We start from the raw sequence: 27074 nt of genomic DNA, 5'->3' as shown, positions 1-27074 counted from the left end.
TGTACATACATACAGTCTATTTACAGCTACGGTAATTGGATCTTTAAACGTCTTTCAATTCAGATGACCGACTTTGTGGCTTCCTCCCAATCACAGACACCGTCCTAACTTGTGCTGAAATGTTCAGAGTATTTGGTCAACGCATGTTAGAAAAACTCAGTACACTCAGCCTGGTATTTTCAGCTTGGTTAACCCTCTATGCACTCATCTCTGATGTCGGCAGGTAACCCGCTACATTTTCACCATCAATAATTCCACTGCATGCATAATTGATTGCTTAAAATGCACCCCACTTAGCTTGCAGAAGCCTTGGTTCATATCTGCCATGATAGTTTGCCAGGAGCAAAACTATCCATTGCACTAACCTGGATTTTTGGCAACTTCCTGTCAGAGCAGTGGTAGTCATGCATTCGTCAGTGGTTGGAGATGTTAACAGAGCACCTCCTTGTGTCTTAGCGTCTACCTAAGATGATCTGTGGAACATTTCAGACTATCAATGCATTTAGGGACCCAAACAAAACTGAGCATGTGGTTGTAGATCAGTTATACCAGATGGTTTGTTTTTATTCCTGTCCCTCCAAAATTTGTGGGAAAGACACATGACGCAAGATAGCTAGTTGGATTGAGAAATGCTAAATACATATAGGCTACGTTGAATTACAGGCTAAGTACTGCCTTGTGGATTTCATTACATCATATCAGTGGCCTTCATTAGATTATCAGCGGACATTTTGGCGTTGGGTTGGGATTCGGGATTGATCGGTGACTCCCTAATGAAATGTGATGTTTGTGACCCTCCATGTCAGTGCCTCAGCTCACTGCAGCATCGTGCCATTTGCTGCCTATCAGTGTTAGTTGCTCCTCAGCTGGCTGTCAGCTACAACAAAACCTCCTGTCTTAGCGGAGTCCACCTCAGCTCTCTACATGTCGTCTGTCAGTCTTGACGAGATGGAAAGGATGTGACGTAGACCAAAGCAGCTGACAGATGGTCAAATTGTTCAAGACTGTAGTCTTTCCTAACACATGAACAAATGCTTTCTAAGACACTGTGGATGATGGCAGTCATGATCTCTCCCTAACTATAGACTATTGATTGTTCTTTGTCGGTGTGCAAAATATAAAATTCCAAATACTTTCTTGCATAAAACCAGACAAATTGATTTCTCCTGTCAGAAAATGGCAAAAAGAGAAAGGCAAAAACAAGCTAATAAAATATGATATAACAAATAATGGAGACAGTGACAGAGAACAGACAGAGATTAGTTGGGCATACAAACGTACTCAACACACAAATTCCTTGACAATAAATCACAATTGCAACTAACATATGAAAACAAAAAAAGGAGACTGTATACTTCACTCATCGTATTCTATGACTTTGTCAGAAATGTAAAGTAAACTTAATGCCCTTAAAATAACTTGGAAAACTATTAAAGAACAAGCCTGACAGATTTCTGTTATAATGCAAATAATGAGTCCTGAGATCCTTAATCAGTGCTAGTGGACTCCAAGTAGACTGCCCAGCCTTCAGTTAAGATGTATTGATCAGGCATGCTTGCACAAGACGGCACACATACAATATGACGGTGAGAATATTTGAGATTTTTCGTTGGAAAAATACTAATATGTTTTGTAAATGAGTTGTTCCACGTGTCTCTGATTGAGAACGTTTTGTATTATATGGGAGAATCAGGGAGGCAGGAGGAGGCCGTGAGAGCAGCCCCCCCCCACCTTTGAGGGTGGTCTTTCATAACGAACATGAACACTTTTATTTTTAGACATGGTCAGACGGCACGTCGTGCAACCTGATTCACATGAAGCACACTGAGGCCTTTATACTCTCTGATAAACCCCACTGTCGATGCAAGTACCTTTTTATTTCTTGTGGTAAAGCCCACCGCAGGTATGCAGGCCTACCACGCACTGGAGCTGATCATTTGGATGTCTGTGAGGCAGCAAACAAGTGCTTTGCCCATTAGTTAGCTTGATCTAGCTTGGCGTCCAGTCTGGAGAGGGTGTAAGCTGTAAGGGACAGTCCGAGCAACGTGTCATTGGCTCTGTCCGACGAGATGGGTTGGGGGCTGACACTGGACTGCAACATCTGGACCTTCCATCCCGCTGCTAAAGGAGCACACTGGCAGCTGTTCAGCTCTGCAGCTGGGCGTGACATTGATGGTGTTAACTGGCAGAGCACACACACACACACACACACACACACACACACACACACACACACACACACACACACACACACACACACACACACACACACACACACACACACACACACCATGAGAATCCTCCTCCCTCCCTCGGTGGCCTAGTTTGCACAGCTGTGACAGACCATTTATATCTAACTGTGTATATGAGTATATGTGTGTATAAATGCAGACGTACAGGAGAAGTAAGAGACTGTAAGCTCTCACTCTTGTCTGAGACGTTGGCACCTGGCAGCCAGGGTGGAGCGGGGCTGAGAGCTGAGAGCTGGGCTGAGGTGAGAGACCAACGCATGCAAAGTAAAGATAATGAAATGTGAGCAGTGAGACACCAAGAGGCGTGTTAAGTGCTGCAGGGAGTTTAGAAGTCAGAGTTAGTGTGGGAGAGCAGTGAAAAGTGGGAGTCCAAGGATGGTGACGGTTAGTCGGTAAATTCAAGGCAAAGAGGAGATGGAGAACGGAGGAGGCAGTAATAGTCCGATGTTTATGAGTCACCCACTCCGTAGCCCTCTCCTGTCCTTCTTTCAGCTAGCATTAGTGCCACTCAGCTCAGGCGCCCATGGACTGCCTGCCATGCCTGCGCCATCTTATTCTCCCAGTAGGCCTCAGCTCAGCCTTGCTGCCATGCTGCTGCTAGTGTCACACTTCTATTAACCCTCCAGGAAGGCTTCCCATCGCTCCACCAGCACTCCCAACACACACGAGACCCTGACCAGTTCTGACATCATCGTCAGACTTTCAGCGCTGCAGGAGTACAGCAGGCTTTTAGTTGGGTGTCTTCTGAGTTTGTCTGAGTACTACGTTGGGTATTTGGGCATTCTGTAGATTGACGCCCGCTGACAAATCCACTGATGGCGACTCCCCCACAACAACTGCCTACGGACCAGGTGCCACGCTGTTAGCATGCTATGAATGGTAACACTGGTCTGTCAGTCATTTGGTGGGTCTGATGGAGCCTCACAAAGTAATTGTTTAACTTGACTGCACCGAGTTACAGAAGCTGGTGGAACAGAGGCTTTGGTTCATTCAAGATTCAAGATACACCTTTATTCATCCCCCAAAGGGGAAAATCACATATACACAACAGCTACATTCAGAAAAATGTACAGTGAAAGAAAAGGAAATTTTAAAAAGAAATTAAGTTAAAAAAATAAAATAAATACCAATATACAAAATATAATGTACAAAAAATACAAACAAAAAAAAAGAATGTACAAGAATAAAATACAGTGCAAATATACCAAATGTACACAGGTGAACAGTACTTCATGACCAGAGGGTATGTGCTCAGCTGTGTGTATTGTAATGTGCTACCACGTTAAACTGAGATGGTTTACCAGGTAACAAATCAGCATGGTAACATTGTCGCTGTGAGTACGTCAGCATTCTGACGATAGCACCAGAGACACCCGGCCAGTTACGCTTCTTTTGTATTTTCAGGTGGAGATTGTGACCCATACAGGGCCCCACCGGCGCCTGTGGATGGGCCCCCAGTTTCAGTTTAAGACCATCCACCCTTCAGGCCAGACCACAGTCATCTCGTCCTCATCCTCGGTCCTTCAGTCCCAGGGCCCCTCTGATGTCCAACAGCCCCTTTTGGACTTTGACACGGATGACCTGGACCTACACAGCCTCAGGTACTATTAAACTATTAGAATAACCCACCCAGTAGTAAAGATCAGGACTGCTCTCAGCCTAAGAGACATGAGAAAAGATACAAGCATATTTGTTTTGTCTCTCTAATGTAGCAGAAATGATCCTGACAGCCATGTGTAAGAATAATATTCTTATAATCCCAGATTTCCTCACAACTGACCATCTCTTCCAACAGTCCAGTCAGATCAGACCCAGTCAAACGGGCCCGCTTGGTCCTATATGTGACTGATAATGTGCACTTACTGTATGTGTGTGAAGGATCCAGCCGGTGCGTTCAGAGCCCGTCAGCATGCCCGGCTCGTCACGGCTGGTGCCGGATCGTAGAGGACAGTCCAACATCATGGACACAGGATCAGGTAGGAAAAGTCACTGGTTTATTCCACTGTTTTGGAATCTCTCCCCATCTGCTCTGTGGTACGTCACTGGTTCCTCTGTTTCATCCTCATGTAGTCCTGTCATTAGTCCCCGTCGTTCTCGTTGGTCGTCTCTGGTTGTCCCAGCTCATAATCACCGTCACCTCACTCATTTTAATGTGGTAGCTCATAGCAGAGGTGCTCATGATTGATGAGTTTACTGACTCAACATGTAGGAAACACCTGACATACGCATACGTACATTGCATCTTTACAAAACATCCTCAAACTAGGCTCGTTTTTCAGTTTTCTGTTAAAGTGCTGGATCACACATGTGTGCAGTAAAACACAGATGTGTAAATAGAATTGAGACGTTCCTACACTGTGCATGTATTACTGCCGCCTCTAAGTATCTGGTGGCAGCCTGCTGTAGTGAACGGAGAACGAGTTTAATGGTAAAGAGATTTCCTCTGCTGATGTGTAGCACCAGTACAATCCCACTCAAATGGATTGGAAGACGTCGGTCGGTTACACCGGCTACTCAGCAGCTCTGGACGTCCCACCATGCCGAGTTGTGAATGCTCCGCTGAATCCTGTTGGTTCCTTCTGATCATCGCTGTGCTCTTGTCCTCTAATACAATCTACTGGGACTGTCTGAATAGGCCTGTAAAGTCTATCAGCCCCTGAACAGGATTGATTTGGTTTCAAGTGATTTTGATGTCCCTCTACATGCCCCCTTTAATCTGGTTACGATGTTCAGCTAATCCAATCACACCCAGATGAGAGGATTTCCCCTTTAAAATATGTCTTACTCTTAAAGTATCATGCTGTTCCGTGTGTGTGTGTGTGTGTGTGTGTGTGTGTGTGGATTCTGCTTGGTATTTACTGCCAGTGCTGGTAGAGGAATCATCACTTATTGCGTGACATTATATCCTGTTGCCTTTTGTGTGATGGAGGAGATAGAGGAGCGGCTGTGGCGTCGGTGCCATTATCTGCTGTGTCTTGAGACAGACACTTCACTCATCTGATCTGCCCTCGCTCTGACAGATAGCCGCTCCTGGCTTCTTCTCTCAGGTGTCGAGAAATATTTACTGCTCGTGTCACAAAAAAGTGTGTCACAAATAGTTTTACATATCTGATTGTGTCTTTTCCTCCTTTCTCTGCCCTTTGCCACAGAGCGACACACAGCAGCATACAGATGAACACAGATACTCTTTGGCCATTATGCGTTTCATCCACCCTCTACCGATGTAAAAGCTTCTCCACAGCTTGATTGATTACTTACTTATTGTAGAATTATGTGTGGCCCAAATCTTGTTCCTAATACAGAGGCTACGTGTTCTTTTTCCATTTAGGTTTTATTTGGGAGTTTTGTTTTCCATATTTGAATTTCTGTTTCAGTCTTAAGTGTCCCAGGTGTCCTATAATTGGCCTTTTGTAGTGTTTAATTGCAGTCAGTAGACACAGAAATTAAGCCAAAAGTATTGTATTATTTATTTAAATATGTGTTTATTAATAATCACAAGGTAAGATTTATACATTTGCCAGTAAGTCATTCCATTTCATTATTGTCAAATGATCAGTCAGTTTGACATTTTAGTCAGATTTATTTCACAGAAGTCATTTCAAATATGAAATGTTAAAGCACGAGACAAATGAACTGAGAGACGGACACATGCACAAGCAGCAAGTAAAGAAAAAAGCTAAAGCCAAATAATGCTTAATAATAATTCATGATTTCTGACACACTCTATTATATCAGGTGTTGAGAGAAATGCTGGTTTTCATTGCTTTATTTTGTAATTTGTGCAATTCTAAGCTTCAGACTATTGTTTTTGTCCTTTCAAAGCTCTGCAGTGTCTCTGCAGCTCAGTAGATATTTTACATTCACACTGTCTCATACAGGCTTCAGGAACACATTCGGTTCCTTACATGTTTTCACAAATTTTGTCAATTATGAAATGCATGAGCTTTATTTGAAAACGTATTTGCGGCCTAGTCTGAGCTAGAGAAGTCTTACAAGTTGGTGATTGTTGTTTTGTTGTTTTGACTTTGAACACTTGTGTTCAGACCGGTGGGATGAAGTCATTACCTCCACCTGTTAAACCACAGAACCCTCTACCCTCTGCCCTCTGACCTGTGCTTTCTTCCTCCTCCACCTCTATCAGCATCCTTCTGTCTGCCCTAAAATGGTATCTGTGGCTCCTCTGGCTCCAGCCAGCGTCCTCTGTGTTTTCACTGACTTCACTAACTGTTTCAGAACAGAGAGACATGAGGACAGAGCCAGGCCCAGGGTTGGAGGTGATGCTTATCTATGTGTGTGTGTGTGTGTGTGTGTGTCGAGGGAGGGTTCAGTGTTGTGTCCTGCCACTGCCATGGCGCCTCCTCTTATCACACACACACATCACTTTTGTCTCTGAGGAACACGCCTGTGTGTGTGTGTGTGTGTGTGTGTGTGTGTGGCAGAGCTCACCAATATGACTCTGACAGCCGCTGAAGGTGGAGACAGTAAACTCGTCTTTACATTTCAGCCGCCACATATTTCCAGTTCCATGTTTCCAGTTGTGCCAATAAGAATTTGGGGGAAAGCTGCCACTGCTGATTTGACACATTTGTGAACATGCTGCGGCCCTTCAGATGTACCTGATAGCTGATTCTGAGGGCTGATAGCAGCAACATTTTTGGGCTTGAAGCCACCAGACACTGACTTTGTGCCAATATTTAGCACCTTCACATTTATTCATGTCTGTGTTTAGTAGATAAAATATTCCCGCTAACATATTGATGTCTGCCCACACACACACACACACACACACACACACACACACACACACACACACACTCCTTTACAGAAAGCACATTGCTGACACCCTCTGAGTGTCAAATGTCCACTCACCATGTGTACTGTACCAATATGAATTTGCCACATGAAATTCTGTTTCTCTGGCATAAAATGGAGAAAAACAAACGATGATTGATAAATATTAAATACTTCAAGTGTGAATTAATGTGAAATAATGTGTCTCACATTTCAGGAGAAATTCCTGAGAACCACATGAGTCAAATTCTTTGTGAAAGTGCTGCTGTACATGTGAAATGTACACATTCACATTTGCATTTTTGTAAAACATCTGAATCAGATGTGGTTTCATGATGATTTCTCTTTTTCTTAGTGTGAAATGTGTTGTGTGTTTTCTCACACGAGGACATTTAGATGCTCTGTATGTAAAATCCTGCGGCCGCCTTATGTTTTACAGCCGTTTCCATTAGAATAAACGTGTTTCCTTCGCAGTGCTCGGGCCCAGTGAGGCCATAAAGCTGCAGTTTTCCCTACAGTGACTCACTTACAGTCAGTCAGTCTCCCCAGTGTCTGCTCCCATCTTATCTCAGCCCATACACTCTGCTTATCTCTGCCTTCCCCGAGGTGATGGGACGCCATCTGCATGGGACACACAGACACACTGTATGTTGTACAGTGCTTCCAGTCATGGCTTCTTGACTCAGCATATCTGTCTCTATGGAGGGGACAGAGGAGCCAAACACCAACACTACTGTCTCATTTTCCACCAGCCGCAATATACAGGATCAATGTGTAGCTGTTATCAATACCCCCTATCTGCACCCCAGGTCTTGCCGTGGGGTGTGTGTGTATGTGTGTGTGTGTCTCTGTGTGTGCAGGCGGCTTCAATCCCAGCTAGACTACACAGTGGCATTTTGTGGCCCAGGAGGCCATATCAAGAAAGAAAGAAAAGGAGACAGACCTGAAAGAGAGATAACACAGCAGGACTGAAAGAAAGAGTATTTAATCTTACCTGTATGTGTGTGTGTGTGTGTGTGTGTGTGTGTGTGTGCATGCTCTGATAAATCTCCAGTCCACCTCCACACTGCTGTAGTTGTGTTTTGACTCTGCAGAGAAAGCCACCCTGCACCAAAACAGGAAATAACAACAAAACCTCTGTCTGTAGTGTCGGCCATTTTGTTGTTTTTGTTGTTGTCATCTTCAGTGTGTGTGTGTGTGTGTGTGTACGTACGTCCTTGTGTTTGTCGCCACGTTTCTGCCTCACTGTTTGTCTCCATCTGTGTGTGTGATTTATCTGTGGCAGTGCATCAGTGATAGTGTGTTAGCTGGCGGCAGTGCAGAGCAGGCAGGACGAGATGGAGCGGGCTTATCGCAGCACGCTGAAGACACTTACTTAGAGAGCTACTGGACTTTGGCACCGGTGTGTGTGTGTGTGTGTGTGTGTGTGTGTGTCTGTGTGTGTCTGTGTCTGTGTGTTTGAGGTTAGACTGATATACTAGTTGACCACTATACAAATCTGAATTCTTTTCATTCCCAGGAAACCAGTGAATGACAGCGTTAGAAATCATTCATCATTCATACTACATATCATGTAGTCTTGGTTCTGGCCGACTCAGTTGAACCATGAGGTGTGTGTCTGTCTCTGGTCGGCCTGCGTGTGTACAGACATGTATGTGTATGTGTATAATGTATGTTTGCCCTTGTGACTCGAGTCTAGTGTGTGTCAGTCCATTAGCAGCATCCTGTAAAACACTGAGTTAATCAGTGTGGGATCAGCAGCTATCAGCCATTAGCCACATCCACCCCACATTATCACAGCTCAGTTACCTTCACTGACTCTGTGTCTGTGTGTGTGTCTGTGTGTGTGTGTGTGTGTGTGTCTGTCTGTCTGTGTCTGTGTGTGTGTCTGTGTGTGTGTGTGTGTGTGTGTGTCTGTGTCTGTGTGTGTGTGTGTGTGTCTGTGTGTCTGTGTGTCTGTGTGTGTGTGTGTGTCTGTCTGTGTGTGTGTCTGTGTGTGTGTCTGTGTCTGTGTGTGTGTGTGTGTGTGTGTCTGTGTGTGTGTGTGTGTGTGTGTGTGTGTCTGTGTGTGTGTCTGTGTGTGTGTGTCTGTGTGTGTGTCTGTGTGTGTGTGTGTGTGTGTGTGTGTGTGTGTGTCTGTCTGTGTGTGTCTGTGTCTGTGTGTGTGTGTGTGTGTCTGTGTGTCTGTGTGTGTGTGTGTGTGTGTGTGTGTGTGTGTGTGTGTGTGTGTGTGTGTGTGTGTGTGTGTGTGTGTGTGTGTGTGTGTGAGGAGCTGTACTGGGGGGTTGAACAGTTTTCCTCAAAGTTCCCTCAGTTGGTGTTTAGATGATGGTGGTGGAGAAGCCTCAGACTGACCCTGGCGTTCTCCTCACATTTCACTACTGACCTTTGTGTTCTTGTCTGTGTGTCTCTCCATGTTTCTACTATTAGATAGTTAAATGTCAATTAATGAAACAGAAAATAACTTTGCAACACTCAATTAATTGTTTAAGCCAAGGAAAACCTTCCAATTCATCTTCTCATGTTATATCTCAGTAAAGTTTTACCATTCTGTCACATGTTGTGGTCTAAATGTTGGAGCTCATCAGTCAGTCTTGAATGAATCAGTGGCTCCAATTCAAATGTGTTCACGTGTCCTTAACGGTGAAGAAAACTCAGGATGTTTTGAGTCATAATCAGGACCAGGCTTAGACAGGTGGAAAAGTTAGATCAGAGTTAAAACTTTAGAATTAAGGTTGGAAAAAAGAGCAGTTAGCAAATGAATGCAGACAATATAAGATACATAAATGACCTTTTATTTCTTTTCCTTAATCCCAGGCAGCCATGTTCATGTGTTTGTTTTACCTCAGTATCGTATGAAAGACACGAGCAGTGGGATGAGATACGTTTGACAAGAACAAAGTGAAACATGATCTGATTTGGTAGAACACCTGAATGAAGTGTCTGAGAATCATTTTCTCCGCCGTCTGAGGAGACATTTTCAGCGCTGGTAAACCCTGCAGCCTGCTCTCATCAATGATCAAACACATGATTGGAAGCCAGTGAAGTAAAGCATGCGAAAACGTTAGAGGGTTTCACCCGGCCTGTCCTGTGAATGTGTGTATGCATGCGTGCACCTGTTAGCATCAGCGACACAGTGGCCCCTTGTCCCAGTGACCACCACCTCTTCTCCACCATCAGCACCACCCTGAGGCGAGAAGGGGCTTTCCCTGCATCATTGTTCTCACAGCGGCTGGAGGAGAATGAAAGAGAGGGCTATGAATGACTGGATAAAAAGAGGAGGATAGAGGGTCCCCCAGCACACACACACACACACACACACACACACACACACACACACACTTTGCCATCTTCCCCTCCCTCTTCTCTCCTCCCCTTCATACTTGAGCAGCCATTTAAAAGACTAGGCACCTGTGCTGTGGTATTCTGTCTCTCTTTCTTTTTCTAATACACACATACCCAGTAACCTATACCCCACAATTACCCCCCAGCCTCATAAAGGGCCCTTGTATTTTTGTGCTATAGTGGCCACACTGACAACAGTGATCGCAGAGGCCAGAAAGATGCCTGGCCATCCGATCTCTTCCTTAAAGACAAATACCTTCATTTCCCGTGACCCCCTCTCTCCACCCCTCCATTCCTCCTCTCCTGATTTTATTTTCATCAATAGGCACCTTTGTCACCTTGCTGCCACTCTGCCCCCCACCCATCCTGCCCATCGCCTCAGGGTGTGCTTGGTGACCCATTGGCTGGTGACAGGTCAGAACAGCAGATCTCTGCGGCCATCGCCGCTCCTTTTTTGTTTTTGTCATCACCAGCAATCAGACGGAGGGAACCATGGAGCTGTTATCGAGGAAGGAAGGGGGGGTCAATTATCTGCTGGAAGATCTGGAAGAAACGGAAGCACATAAGGACGAGTAACACGAGTGACACATTTAAATATGGTTTACCTGCGGGTCCTGGAATTTGTGGAATCTGTCCTGGTGGTTTGAGATGTGTGTTCCTCACAGAGACCCTCACAGATCTGTGGACGTCACACAAGAACAGGCACTGGGGCCTCTGGAGCTCTGGGATTCCTCAGGGACTGTTAGGGAATTACTGAATTCTCTGGGGAAGTCATGGAATTGATTTACATGTTCCCAATGTGAAATGTGTTGTTCAGTAAAAGCACGGTAACTTGAACACACAACAACCCATACACATAGACAGTCCCCCCCAAACACACTCCACTACACACACACACACACACACACACACACATACACACACACACACACACACACTCACACACACACACATAAGAGCAGGTTTCTCATTAACTGGTGACCAGGTGTCTGAAGTCGTTTAAGTCATGAGGAATATGAAGGAAGGGGGCTGAAATGTGCAAAAACACTGACATAATCCTTTGAGTCTTTAGATGCAGTGTTTCCAGAAGCGGTGGTGAAACGTCCAGCCAGCTCTGACAAAGAGGCCAATTAAGGGAGGAACGTGGCCATTTCTTCCAAAGCTGTAGTGTGTTAGAGTCTCAGCTTCTGGTGACATTCAGTTTTCATAGTAATCACTACAAAATCTGTGTTATTGTTCTGTCTTTCATGGCTGCACCATCCAGCCAAATGGAACTATTCTTAATGTCCCGAAGCTCACCGCTGGAAACTAAGTGTGTCTTTGAACAGAGTCTGGCTGCACAGCATCTGTAACAGCAGGGGCGATGGGCCGAGGCTGTAAATAGGCTGTTTGCACTGATGCACTGAAATGATTTTCTGTTGATGGATGAAGTGTAACCAAGTGAAGAAGAAGAAACTCATCTTCGATGTTTCTTCCTCTCTTTCCATTCCTCCTCTCTCAGCATTTACTATCTACACTGATTATATCTCCTCTCTAACATCTCTGAGATTATCATTCGCTCACTTTTAGGACTAACAGAAGTGTGTTGGCTGTGTGTGTGTGTGTGTGTGTGTGTGTGCATCTGTGTGTGTGTGTGTGTGTGTGTGTGTGCATCTGTGTGTGTGTGTGTGTGCATCTGTGTGTGAGTGTGTGTGTGTGTGTGCGTATGTGTGTGTGTGTGTGTGTGTGTGCATCTGTGTGTGAGTGTGTGTGTGCATCTGTGTGTGAGTGTGTGTGTGTGTGTGTGTGTGTGTGTGTGTGTGTGAATGTGTTAGGCTTTGGGGACTACAGGGCAGGGACGGTTTAGCCACATGTAGGGATTTATGGCAAGTGTGTGCGTGACTGAGAGAGATCAGGGAGTGACACGGATTGATATGGGCAAGGGCTGATCAGGTTTTTGTGCTGCTGTGTTATCTCTCTCTCTCTCCCTCTCTCTCTCTCTCCCTCTCTCTCTCTCTCCCTCTCTCTCTCCCTCCCTCTCTCTCTCTCTCCCTCCCTCTCTCTCTCTCTCTCTATATTTTTGTGTTGGCTCACTTATAATCTGTGAGAGATGGAATGCCCTCCAGCATTAGTGTTATACAGCAAGTGTGTGTGTGTGTGTGTGTGTGTGTGTGTGTGTGTGTGTGTGTGTGTGTGTGTGTGTGTGTGTGTGTGTGTGTGTGTGTGTGTGTGTGTGTGTGTGTGTGTGTGTGTGTGTGTGTGTGTGTGCAGTGCCAGAGGGCAGTGAAGACTGAGCAGCTGCTCTTTATAGTGACTGAACGGATACCAATGTGTCGGGCATCTGCCACACGTTCACCCTACTGCCTACCCACTGGAGTGTGTGTGTGTTAGTGTGTGTGTGTTTGTCAAAGTGAGAGAAGCTGTGTCGGTGGGTGATTTCATAATTGTGAAGCAGTTATAATTTTGTTGAGAATTATAGATTTATGTATTTTTAATTGCAACTGAGAAGAAAGAATGATGGTTGTGGTTGTGAATGTGTTTTGTGTTTTGCGTGTGTGTGTGTGTGTGTGTGTGTGTGTGTGTGTGTGACTACCAGCTGCTGAAGCAGAGGATCATGTTGATGTTTCATGTTCATCTCCAGTGTGAAAACACTCACACACACACACACACACTTGCATGTTACAGAGCAGTGGTGTGTCCCGGGCTAAGGGTTGATGGGGTGTTGCTGTGGGTGCCACCCTTTCATTCCCATGACCTCAATCTGTGGCGGGCGCCCTGCCAGGCCGGCCATCCCCGTGTCTGCTGGGCCTGTCACGACTTCTGAGATGTGGAGGGGAAGTAGAGGAGCAGCCACACACTCTGATACACACACACACACACACACACACACACACACACACACACACACACACACACACACACACACACACACACACACACACACACACACACACACACACACACACACACTCACTCATGCCAAAACTATTTCTAATTCTGGTGATTTATCTTATTTTAATATTTTTTACGTCATGGCCTCTACAGTGTATATATATATATATATAGTATGTATACTGTAGTGGGTTATAGCTTGAAGAGGTTGTTATTAGTTGTGGGAAGAAAAGCTCCAGAGCACAGAAAGTCAGTTGGAGATGCAAAGATGTGTGTTTGTGTGAAGTCGCACTGTAACTCACAAGCAGGACTCCAGCTCAACACATACAGAGAGTAACAAAGATATTAATGTGTGTTTAAATACATCTGTTGGTTCAACAGCTGCTAATAAACTACTAAACACTAATACTTACATTAAAAGGGGACTATTTAATGAAATTGTTCACATCATGTTCCAGTAAATCTACATTAAACTGTGTAACCACTTTCCTTGACCTCCACTGAAAATTCAAATAACTTTGGTATTTAGTAACTTACTAATCAGTCAACCCATAAAATATTACATTTAGTCACCTCACATCACTGCTGAAATAATTCTTGATAATCTATTAACTGTTAAAGTCATTTAAGCAGCTGTCAAAATCCTTTTATTTCTTTTTACAAAGAAGTGTATTTAGAAGATCTTTAGATAATAGCAGCATGTTTTTGAGCGCCCACACATCCTTTGTGTGCTCACTCTGCTTGTCCCTATGTACACCACTTCTCCTCAGGACGGTGTGGGCGGGTGTCCCCCCTCTCCTCTGAGGAACCCCCCCCTCATCGCTCTCTCTGAGTGCTGGAGTTTGGTGACCTTGTATGATTCTCCGCACAGTTCTGCCCACCATCAGCTCTAATCAGCCATAACTGAAAACACCTGTGTGTGTGTGTGTGTGTGTGTGTGTGTGTGTGTGTGTTTAGTGTTTGTCTATGGAGGCAGCTCCATCACCCTGCTTTAGTCTCTCCCTCCACCCAAAATCACCACATTGTCATGAGGAGTGACACATCTTTCTCTCTTCTCATCCTCTTTGCATTTCTTCTTTCCATCTGTTCCTCTTTCCTCCTCTCCAGCTCTCTCCCTCCCCTCTCCCTCTCTCCCTCTCTCCCTCTCTCCCTCTCTCCCTCTCTCCCTGACACTAACACTCTCTGACAGTGTCTCCATGCTGTCGCGCACTAATCCACCTCTGAGAGGTGTTAAAGCACTTCCACACACACACACACACACACACACACGTCGCTCTAGATCCCGTAAGGTATCGATCTGCCGTCCCGCTCGCTCTAATGGGATTTTTTACACCTAAGCATCAGAAACGCCTAATGCATCGCATCACATCTGATGCCGTCACGCACACACACACTTACACACGCACACGTTGGTACACAGCGATAATTATGGCGAGACTCTCTGGCAAGTGTGGTAAAAAATGAATAGAGGATGGAGGAGGAGGAGGATGCACTCAGCAGCATATGCATCGGACTCCCTCAGCATCTGACTCATGTCACAGAAGTTCAGACTATCTCTGCATCAGACACACACACACACACACACACACACACACACGCTCTCCAAGTCTCTGGGTGTGACTGTGAAATAATGAATACAGCTTCTTCAGTGTGTTGGGGCGCAAATGTTCTGTCCTGCTGCTGGTTTTCTGTTCCTCATTTGTCGATGTGCTTCAGTGGTGGTGGTTTCACTTTTATCAAAGGTGTCCTGGTTCCTTCACTCATTCCACCTTTATTTAACTGTGGAGGGATCATTCAAACTTACTGAAGACACCAGCAGTGTCCACATCTGCTGTCCACAAATACAGATGCAACCAAAGCTCTGCCTGACCAGCCACAGCTAATGTTAGCTTCTAGTCTTAGCTGGTTAGCTAATTAGACCCCCTGATAATGACAAACTGATAATTAGCAGCTAGGCTAGCTAACTAGCTAACACCAGAACTAGAACTAGCTGCTTGTCTGGATAGTTCTCCAGATAATTGAGTAATAAAGCCCACCTTATGTATATTTTAGTAATATCGGCTAGTTTAATACGCCAGTAAGGCTGATTATAGGAAATGAGCTAAAATCAATAATATCAGTGTTGCTTATGTGTTGCCGATAACTAAGAACAGGTTTCAGCAGTGAAATCATGAGAATCATTACATCACAGTTCTTTAAGATGTGATTAGATATTCAGGATCATTGTCAGATATTGTCAACATCATGTGTTTACGCCGTTATTTGATTTTTCCAGTGAAAACGCTGCTTCTCGATCCTTCACTGTGATGTTTGAGCCTCTCAGTGCAGAACCATGTGTGCACAGTTTGTTTTCAGCCTCTCACCCTCCAGCTGGATGTAAGAGAGACTCCATGACATCACCAATAGTTTGGAGCCAATCACAGTCCAATCACATGTGAGTGTCCAGCACACGCACTTTTGGACTTCTGGACTTTTCAGTGACGTAGGAGCCATTTTGTGTCCAGCTGTTAAACTTCTGACATGAAAAGCTTTTGTGTATTTCAATACATTAACTTCATATTCGTTGTGTTAATTTAGAGAGAGGGAACACACTTAATGAGGTGATTGAACCTTTTTGTGTGGAAAATCATTGTGAAAGCCACAGTATTGTCCAGAGCATCAGTCCTGGTGTTGACTTGTAGAATGAGGTATCGTCCCAACAAGCTGTTGGGATCTGGATTATGGAGATATGATCACTTCAGTCCCTGCAGTTGGGTCAGACGCTGTATACGAGGACCGCTGGCTAAAGTCATGTGCTAATCATGGACACGTGGTGGACATGTTGCAGTGGGATGAAGTTTGTGAGCTGTTGTTTCTGATGTGACAAAGCCAGGGCTCCAGAGGACGCCAGTGTTCACGCTGCTTCAGGGAAACACTGGAAACGGGAGAAATGTTTGATGTAAAGATATTAATGCCTCCTCCAAATATTTAATATCAGTTGCTTCAGCTGGAAAACAAAAAGCCACTGTTGGCTCCTCTTTCCATCTTCTTTCTTTTTGTCTTTATCTTCATTGCCTCCTTCCTTCCTTTTGTTTTTCTCTGTGTCACCTCGGGGCTGACCAGGTGGAGGCTTACTGCAGGCTCATTTCCTCACAGGTGTGTGTGTGTGTGTGTGTGTGCATCTTTCTCATCGCCTGTGTGTGCATGCATGCGTGGAGTGGAGTGCGTGTGTGAGCGCACATTTACGTAGATACTATCTGCTCACCTGCTCCCGCCGAGCCACAGAGGCAGCCATTGTGCGTTGATGCTGGCCAGCTAAAGACCTACTCCTCCAGGTGACAACAGGTGTGTGTCTGTGTGTGTGTGTGTGTGTGTGTGTGTGTGTGTGTGTGCGTGCGTGCGTGTGTGTGTGTGTGTGTAAGGATAATATCAAGGAGGATATTGTTTGTGCAGGGGTGGGGGTAGATGGAGGGAGAGGGGAAGAGGTTACAGCCTTTCTCTCCTCACCTGGAAATTATGTCCTGCCGCCATTTTACTGGAGTGTGTTTCCAATCACCGCAGGAACGTGAGAAATGTCCGCTTGGGAATTCCTCCCCAACTTCCTGTCTGTCTGTGTGTGTGTGTGTGTGTGTGTGTGTGTGTGTGTGAGAGAGAGAGAGTGTCTGTGTTTGATTGTGGATGTGTATCAAAAGTGGCACTGACATGTTTCCTTTTACTCTCATCACTGTGAGCTTAGTTAGGAATTCTTCTTCTACTTCTTCTTCTTCATTATTAAAGGTTTAATTCAAAATAAATGAGATGTCTGCCTCCCCCCTAATGCTGTGGAGCTCAATAGAAGTGTGTTCGTGCTGCTCACAGCATTAAACAAGTGCCTTTAAAACAAATCATGTGCGTCATGGCTTTCAGAGTGTGTGTGCCTGTTACTCCAGATAATCCACAGAGCGTAAAGGGAACAGTTTCAACAAGTGCTCCTCTTCTGACATGTGCAGTAACAATGATTCTGGAAGCATTTCTTTAAAATGGTTGAATTCAAAACCATCAGCACCTCAGAAACACAAATTCTTGCGCCTACATTTGTTGGGGTGGAGGCAGAAATCTGTAAACCTGGGCGAATAGAATAAACTAGATACCAGGTTGGATTCTTTTGTCATTCTCCTCTACAGACAGCCTGTAATCAGGTATTTTCTTAATGTAGTGATGCAATTATTATTAATATGAGAGGTTTTGCAGTGCTAGCCATACTAATGTGTGGATGTCAGGAGCCCTTTACCTCTGCTGGTGTCTGCTAGTGTCATATAGAACAGCTTTATCAGGCAGTGTTAACATATAGCTACGTTTTAGAAAGTGTCACACTATAGAACACACACTACACACAATACTTTTCTTTAATTTAGTAACTTGTAAAAAGATGAATCCAAACGACTGGTTACCAGCAGAGAGGGGTGTTGTGGTTCTGCTGACCCACATTCTCTGAAAGCATTTTGTTTCATTGGCACTTTTTGTCCAAATACACTGCAGAGGTGTTTTTTGACGCACTAGGAGGCAGAAAAACATAGCAGAGACGGGAAGGGAGTGTGCATCAGCAGAATAACCATCATCTGCACAGAGAGAAGCTATGAAGGAAAAGAAGTTGAGAGGCTGAGACAGGAAACACACACCTTTGCCTCTCTCACACAGACACAAAAACACACATTTGGACAGCGGCCTGGACTCCCTGACGTGTAGCAGGAGTGGCAGCACCAGCGCACGCTAGCATGTCGTGGCTGCAGAGCGTTGCATCTTTAGCTGAGGATCATGGCAGAGGCAAAGTGACAGCTTTCTTAGACGGAGCTGCTTCCCTTTGTCCTTTTCTTGCTGTTTCTCTAGCTTGTCGTGCATGTTTAGACAGCAGGAGTGTGTGTCGGAGGGTTTTGCAGAGTTGCCAGACTGAGCAGGTCGGTAGCAGTACATTTGATAGACTGCCTGTTTGCCATTTTGTCAGTGCTGCAACTTTTATATGCTTTAGCTGTCCGCTTCCATATTTCCCCTCTTATCTCCCTCTTTTTTCCCTACTTTTGAAAGCTTTCTCTCGTCGTCAGCCACTCTCTCATTCTCTGACTTGTTCCAACATCTCAATCCCTCCAAGTCTCTCCGTCGGTGTTATCAGCTGCACAGGAAGCTGTTGTTTCCATCTATCTGATGACAAGTGGAAAGACTCCAGATGTGGACCCCTCTCTCTGTCCCTCCCTCTCTCAGTCTCTTTTTCCTCATTTCTTTTCATTTGGTTCCTCTGACCAGTCAGAGATCAGCGTCTCAGTAACACGGCCCGCGTAGTCTAGACATGAAGCTTGATGGTTGGAGCCAATTTCTGGCACCAGTGCTGGCCTGTTATTAAAGATTAGATCTGTCCCCGTCAGCTTGATTGATAATGTAGTTGTGGTATCCTTGGTTTCGGTGCACAGTGTATGTCCAGTGGCCTAAATGTGGTTTTAGGAGCTGATAAGTGAAAATTAAAGGAAGCGGACAAATCTTTGACGTTTTCATATTATCCACAGCATTAAAATGATCAAATTTAAAGACATTAAATCATCTGTGTGTGTATGTATATATATATATATATATCACACACTGTTTACATTATTATATCGGTTTAAACCTATGTCATGTGGAAGTTGTGCTTCTTGCCCTGTTGGACTTTTTTTCCCCAACAATTACCATGTTGAGTACGCTGCCATTATTACTGAAGTTATGGCCACAACTATGAAAACAAGACCCATGTTTATTTGTTGGTATTATCCTTTAAGGGAGTGATAATTATGTTGACATTTGAGAATGAGCGTGCATTGATCTCCACTCCCTGTGTGCACGTGTTTAGGGGTCTGTACAGGGGTACTTACTGCAGTCTTTAGATGTTTTCTAGTGTTTCCTAGTAAACACATGAGTGTTTCCTACGCGTCTGTAGTTGAAAGTGAATTCTTGAGCTCAGGCTGCACAGCACAATGAAGTGCAGCATAACTGTCCCTAGCAGCACCCTGATGAGTGAGGGAACAGTCTGAAAGGCAAGCTGCAGACCTGATTCCTGTGTGTTTACGTGTGTGAGTGTGTGCATATACAGCCCTGAGATTGAGTTAAAATACAAGAGTCGCATTTGGTCGAGGCCGGAAATGTATTCAGAAGCATAACACGCACTGCTCACTAAACACACATGCACACAGCGAACATGTGTTTCTAATGAACGGAGTGTATGGGAGAGCTGGTCAGCCATACAGTATGAGGTCATCCGGTTGGGTGTATGCCTCTGTGTGTGTGTGTGTGTGTGTGTGTGTGTCTATGCCTATATACATGTTTTTGTGTGTATAGTGCTCGGAATTATCATCTCACTACGCATACCTGAGGGAGAGGAGACGCACTCACACTTACAGGCTGCATTCACTGTGTGTGTGCGCGTGTGTGTGTGTGTGTGTGTGTGTGTGTGTGTGTGTGCATGTTTCTACCTCTAGCCATCAACAACAGCTCTGCCCTGTGTTGCTGAGACTCTATCAAATCTCCTGCAGCCTTTCATCTGACGGCTATGCTTTTAGACGCTCCACCTGGCTCTGTGTGTTTGTATATTTGACTGTAAGTGTGTGTGTGTGTGTGTGTGTGTGTGTTGTGGGCATGCTGTCAGCCACTGGGCTAACAAACACACTTAATACAATTATCCTTCGGCAGAGACAAGAAAGAAGACAGGCGACACCTCAGAAGGTACACTGTCTGGTGTGTGTACGTCTGTGTGTGTGTGTGTACGTCTGTGTGTGTGTGTGTGCGCAGGCTTGATGGGGATGTTGTCACTGGCAGCTAGTCGTGGCATTTCCACGCCTGGCTTCCACTGTAGCATTTCCATCCTCCCCTCCAGTGCGCCCCCAATCCCTGTCTTCCTCTTCTAATTGGGGCTTTCCCTTATAATTAGTCCATCATAGACCCCCCTCCCTCCAGGAGAGGCCTGCTAGCATGGTACCTCAGCCCCAGTAACAAGCACCCTTTCCCCCCGCAGCATTGGCGCTTCCCCCCCGAGGCGTGGGGAGTGGGAGGTTAGCTTAGCATCAGGGCTAACTAGGCCGTGGAGCCTCAGAGCGGGCCCTGGCGCCGGCCAGCCACATCCCCACTGGTCAGTCTTGCACTAATCCAATAAATGAGCTGCGCGGGAGGGCAAGTGTCACACACTCTGAGCACACATGCACACACACTCTCACATACACACAAACTGCAGACACACACTTAGAGGTCCAAAGTTGTGACAAGCTGCTGCTAATTGTGTACTGTCTGTCCCCGTCTCCTCCTCCTTCGGGCTCAGAGAAATTCCTCAACCAGTGGGTTGAACTCAAGTGTGTGTCTGTGTGTGTGTGTGTGTGTGTGTGTGTGTGTGTGTGTGGGGGTGTGGATGTGTGTGTGTGTTTGTGTGTGTGTGGGGGTGTGTGTGTGTGTTTTCTCATCTGTTCTGCTCTGCCCTCTGTTCTGTTTGTTCTCCACCATTTCCAGAGTGACATCTTTCATTTTTCACCCTGTTGTTGCTTGAAAATTTCCCAAAAAATAAATGTGTCTTTATCGGACAAGAGTTGATCATTTTATTGTTCCGATCGTTTTAAAGCTCGTTGTAAAGCTCATGCAGGCATATGTCAGACCTTTGAAGGCCGTTATGAGCCAGCGGCGCTGCACCACTTCACACACTAAGCCGTAGACGTATGTTTATCAAATCAGTTTGATAACCAACCAAATCAGTTGTATCAGAACATCATTTTGTTGGAGGCAGGTGGGATAACATGTTTATTTAACCCTTTAACCCTTTATAAAAAACATTTTTCCAGTCAGTATCAAATTATTTCTAATTCTGTGTGTCTAAATGTCATGCTCAGCAGGAGCACATCTTTCAGCCTAAGGTAAAAGTCCGGCTTTGATTCACTCGGCGTCTTTTAGCTTTTAATGTAAACATTAAACCTCATCCACAATGCCAGGCTAGGTGTGATGCCATTTAATGTGGCCCATCACATTTACTGCCCTTATTCCAGGCCCTCCAGGATGCATGCCCGTCTTTTAGATGCTGCGAACAGATGTTGCTCTTCTCCAGCAGAGATGACACATGTTTCGGTCTCGTCCTTGCTTACTGGAGCTGCTATTTTTAAATCACGATCAGAGGCACTGACCATGGGCGTACGGTAGATCTGCTTCAAATATTCCTTTTTAGAGTTCTATACCAACAATAAATAGAGGAGGACTGAAACTAAAGCAGCTAAATGGAATTCATCAAATCATTCATTTGGTTATTTACACCTGTGCCTCTCCTACTGCGACAAAGACAAATGTGTCTCTTCAGTCATTCAGCCAACACTGACTTTATCTGCAGCTTAAAAACAAATTAAAACAATGGTAAAATCAAGTCCAGTTGAATCCCCTGTGTCCTGGTGCCTGCTCTGCCTGCTCAGCCTGCTCAGGCACTAACAACCATGAAGTACCTGCGTTGTGCACGTTGTTCCACTGCAGACTCACCGTTGTTTTCCAGGCCAAACTTGACAAAATGCTCAAACAGCAAAAGCTGATGGCAAAATCATTTCCAACATATTTAAACCCTTAAAGAGGAAACCTTTGACCGAAGAATCAACATCCTCCTCACCGCAGGAAACTGCAGGCTTTATGGGAAATGTGGACTTAATTTACTGAAACGCTGGCACTAACAATACCACTGGCACGAGATAGAGGCTGCCAATCTCCTCAACCACACCACATTTGTTTACCGAAATTAGGTAGCACGCATCTCATTCATTGTCAGTGACATATTAATGTTTTATGCCTCACATAGCACCTTCTAAACAACAGCCGTTGAAAACAAACAAGAGATAAACTCAGTCCCGAACACTACCTGGACCAGAGCTGCAGAATCGTTGAGAGGTGTTGAGATGGATGGACTAAATGAAGTACGTCCAACCAAATGGATTTAGGCTCTGTGGTGTCTCGGCTCACTCCTGTGCTCAGCCATAATCGGATGTGGAAATGACAAAGTAAAAACTACCAACATCCCCAGCTTCAATATGAGCCACTTTCTGTACATTTTCACCTCTTTTCCATCATTTTGTCAACGCTGACTAAATGAAGCATTTTTTTAGAACAGCAGCTGCTTTGTACGATGTCTGATAAACAAATATGACCTAATGAAGCAGCAAGCAGTTCAAGTCTTTCTCTGCAAATCAGGAACACATGGCAGACACACGAACACATGCGCACACAAACACACACGCCCATGTAGGAGCACACGGATGACACACAAGTCAACAAGAACTCCGACTCTCAGGCTTTGTGTCATGTGAGCAGACACGGCTCGGTGAGTGCACAGACGCCTGAGGAAGTAGGGACCTCTCACTTAAGTTTCACGCTTATTTTCTGTCTCAGTTTTATTTACTCTTTCATTTCTTAACGTGTCCGTTTCTTTTCTCTCATTATTTTGTACTTCTCTGTCCTCTCCAGCGCTCGCCTCACTGACAGAGGCGCTGTCATTGTGAGACAGCTGCCTTTAAGTTGGTAAAGCCACCGTTCGAACCACTCCTGCATCCATACCCCGGTGCACGCACAACACATGACACAATCCCACCACAGGAAAAGCCCTGAGCCAGAACAGGCAGGAAAACTCTGGAAAACCAGGATACAATTTGGCACTTATGGAGCCTAAACGATTTCCTCCTGGGCGTTGGGCTCTGTCCTACTGGGAAAAGCCAAAAGACCGGCAGAGAAAATTACATCCGGGAAAATGTTTATGCAGCACACTCGGCTCCCTCGCTTTTTGCCCCACAAATGAGTGATTATTCGTCTACTCTTAACCTCTGAGAAAGAGGGGGGTGATGTAGAGAGGGAGATTCTTTCCATCATTAGCCTTTGGAAGGGGCGGCTGCTGGCATAGCTTAGCTTCTTTGTCACAATGTGAGCTTCCTATTTGGCAGTGCTGAAGGTATTTGGAGAGCACTCTGCAAAATGTTGAGCCTACTCTGTTAAATAGCACTGGTTAGGCTGGGGAAGGTGGGTAATTGGGGAAAGTGTCCCCACAAACACACACACACACACACACACACTCATTGAACGCTCAGCCCACTCCTGTTTAATCTGACGGTGCTCCCACTGGGTCAAGTCATATAGAAACATTATGTTCTTTACCATAATTGCAAAAACAGTACAGAACTTGTGTTCCCTGTGGCCCTGACCTGAAACACTGTTACAGTGCTGTACTGATAAAGGTGAAGATAAATGGATAAGATGGATGTCTTAGAAAAATAAATCTAAGATTAGAGGTTTTCAGTGTAAGATTTTGAGATGAAGGCTTTGGCCAACTAGTTAATGAAGCTTGATCAGCTCTTAGTGTCGTGTCTTTTTAAGCAGGTGTTTCACCAGCCTGTTGTCTAGTTTACCTAAACACGAGGTGACTGCAGACAATTCAAAGTACAGAGAGGGAGTGATGCTGTGCTTCTACTAAACTCATCAGTCATTCAGTCTGCTGCTCAGAAGATCAGGACAGTGACTCATGTCTAACTCTGAAGCAGATGATCTAGAGCACCTGTGTGCTGAAACCCGAGGACAAGTTTGTTTCTTTCAGTTGAATCCTTTATTTTTAGATAAAGTTTGTTCTCTGCCCATCTTTCAAACTGACTATCTCCATTCTCATCTTGACTCCCTCCCTCCCACCCCCCCTCACTTGATCCATGCCTCCAAATTTACTTACTAACCCCTTTCCTTCCTCACTGCCTTCTTGTTTCTCTGTTTGCCCTCTTTGTACCGTCCATTCCTTCCTCTTGCCCACCATCTTTGCCCCTTGCTCCACTTTGTTGCCCCAGCACAGTTACAGTGGTCGCCAACAGCAGTGGTTGTCTTCAGTAACGTGTCATCGACGCAGTCAAAAGGGTTAAATTAGTGCTGCTGCTGCCGTCTCCCCACATCTGATGATTGATTTCAGTAAACTCATATTTGGGACACCTGGCAGTGTAACAGCTTGGAGGGATTAGCACTGGCAGAACAACAAGCACAACTAATGGAGAGCAGGAACGAGTGCAAAGGTTTCTGATTCACTCACACTACACATTTCTACCCAACTGGGCTGCCACTTCACTGATGGCTATTTTCCATTTAACTGTCAAGAACATTTCAAGCAAAGTCTTTCTCTCAATAATTAAAACCAGTCATTTGTGTGTGTTTCTGTCAGCTGAGAAGATTCTCAATCTTCACAACAAGCTGGTTAACTGCAGCGTGATGACGAAGCAGGTTAAGGCACAGCGTGGCATCCGAGATGCAGAGGGATATGGGATGGTTCATCTGTGTTTAGGATTAGGAAACCATGGTAGCCTCCTGGTATGTCCTTTAAAAAACCCTGCCACACCTGCAGGTACAGCTTAGAAGCAACATGTTGAGAATCAACCATCTCCAGTTTTACATTTAACTGCAACAGCATCTCACTTATCTCAGTATTTCAAATCGCTATTTCATTTCACTACCTCATTTCAACATAGAAAAAAAAAACAGATTTATAATATAGACATATTTAACATATCACATAATGTGTATTTTGATTTGATTATTATTTGTTATGTTCTGGATCAGCTGATAAGTTCTTATGTTGGGATAACAGTTATGATGACTAGAGATATTTCAGTCACAAAATGAGCCCTAAAAAATGGGTTTAACAGCATTTTTTAATGTATATAGTGAGGTTCAGTCACACTGGGATATGTACTTAAGCATGTAATTAACATTAGGAATCATATTAGTGTAATAAAAGCAAAATCAAAAGTTAGAAAAATAGTAAATATATATATATTTTTTTTTTAATATGTTAACAAAGTGAGTCGGTGTTCAAAGAGCACTCATTTGTCTATTTGTATCATCAATAATACTTCACATAGCAGCTGTGCAGATATTTAGAAAGCTCATACATACAGTGTGTGTGTTGATGCCTCACTGACTTCACAGACCATATCAGAAAATCACTATGATAAGTGGATGATCTGACACGTACTGGAACGTTGGAGCTTCATCACCACATGATGATGCTGCGTATTGCTGTGGTTTCTCTTGAATGGGGACACATGGACCGGCTGAGCGTCCCGCAGGCTTTACAAAAGCAGTTTACATGGCAGTTGACAGACAGCCGGCCTCGCCGACTATTTAGTTTTGATTTTAGCACGCAGTGTGAACACAGCGTACACCAGCACCTTCCCTCCTCCTGCCCTTCATCCACACTTTTAAGCCGTCCCAGGAGGCTGTAGGTGTTGGGTCACTTACTGTAAGGAGGAGGGAGAGAGCGAATGATGGATGGACGCATGGGAGGAAGGAGGGATGGAGGGGCGGGTGGGAGTCGTGGGAACTGGCAGGCATGACTCTGCTTTTGTTTTCTTTTAACAGCTCGTTCGCACATCACGTCTTCAGATGCAGGCAGAAGCAATTTGTCCTCTCCGTCTTCCCCTCTCCGTCCTCCCCTCTTCCTCCCTCGGCCTTTGAATCATTCTCCAGCTGGGCCCAGTTTTGCTCATGCCGTGTCAGGGTGTCTGTTTGCATGGTTATGTCTACGTCTGTGCTGTGTGTGTGTGTGTGTGTGTGTGTTTGTGGTACACACACACACACACACACACACACACACACACATGCAGCAGCCCCAGGACCTTGACCAATTCCCAGTGGAAAAGCGTGGCGTCTCTCTCCGTCAGGACATCTGGAAGTGGGCATTTTGCAGTCGGCAGCCGCTGCACTCTGACTTGATTATATTATCTGGTTGGGGTGTGTTTGTGTGTTTGTGTGTGTCTGTGTGTGTACTGTCTGTGTGTGTGTGTGTGTGTCTGTGTGTGTCTGTGTGTGTGTGTGTGTGTGTGTGTGTGTGTGTGTGTGTGTGTGTGTGAATGCAAACACACAAATCACACATTATTGATTCATATGCACACCTACTAGATGATAAACTAATAACTTGTGTGTACATGTGTCAGCTTTGTGAGGGCTGTATGTGTGGGTAAAGAATGCCTCACGAGCTGTGTGTTAGTGTGTTAGTGTGTGTGTTAGTGTGTGTGTTAGTGTGTGTGTGTGTTAGTGTGTGTGTGAAGGGGTCAAGTGGTGATTGCTGATGTTGTCTGCTTTAAACACATGTTTAGCCAGGGCCCACTCAAACGTTTGGCAACCATTAGACAACTTCCTCCCTATCTTCCGGAGTCAGCTCTCTACGGATTTGTGTGTGTGTGTGTGTGTGTGTGTGTGTGTGTGTGTGTGTGTGTGTGTGTGTGTGTGTGTGTGTGTGTGTGTGTGTGTGTGTGTGTGTGTGTGTGTGTGTGTGTGTGTGTGTGTGTGTGTGTGTGTGTGTGCGTGTGCGTGTGTGCGTATGTGTGTGTGCGTGTGTGTGTATTTGCAGGTGTGGACAGAAGCTGGACTGTGTGCAAAACAGATTTTTTAAGATGAATTTTTAACATGCGGTACCGCGAAACATTTCAGACTCACACACACACACACAGACTCTCACACACACACACACACACACACACACACACACAGGCTCATACACACACAAACACACACAAAGGCGCACACACTTATGAAGCTCAGTCCAGACATCTCTCACAGAGCTCTGTTTTGCCACAGGATCAACACAACTGTGAACTTTACATGCAACTGTGGCCTCAGAGCTGCTCACACACTCCCAAAACACACACACACACATATACACACACACAAACACATATTCATGCACAGACACCTAAGGGCCTCGGTCGGTCATCAGGAAATGAAAGGATCATTTAGCTTAGAGGGAGATGAGAGGATTGAGGAAGAGCAGAGGTGGAGGAAGAGGAGTGTCTGTAGTTTGATGCA

The 27074-nt window shown here is 45.0% G+C and overlaps 1 protein-coding gene across 1 annotated transcript in view; it reads left to right on the top strand.

The window, feature by feature from the left end:
* The window catches only part of bcas3 (BCAS3 microtubule associated cell migration factor), a 299931-nt gene that overhangs the window by 105929 nt on the left and 166928 nt on the right, over positions 1 to 27074 (top strand). Inside the window, exons 21-22 of the mRNA XM_070828991.1 lie at positions 3657 to 3853; positions 4131 to 4228. Of these exons, the coding sequence (XP_070685092.1) occupies positions 3657 to 3853; positions 4131 to 4228 (295 nt within the window). The remainder of the gene's footprint in view (positions 1 to 3656; positions 3854 to 4130; positions 4229 to 27074) is intronic.

The sequence above is a fragment of the Pempheris klunzingeri genome, chromosome 4, assembly GCF_042242105.1.
Source record: "Pempheris klunzingeri isolate RE-2024b chromosome 4, fPemKlu1.hap1, whole genome shotgun sequence".
In the NCBI taxonomy this organism is placed as follows: domain Eukaryota; kingdom Metazoa; phylum Chordata; class Actinopteri; order Acropomatiformes; family Pempheridae; genus Pempheris; species Pempheris klunzingeri.
Note: the sequence above shows the minus strand (reverse complement) of the source record. Positions and strands in the feature narration are given on the sequence as shown.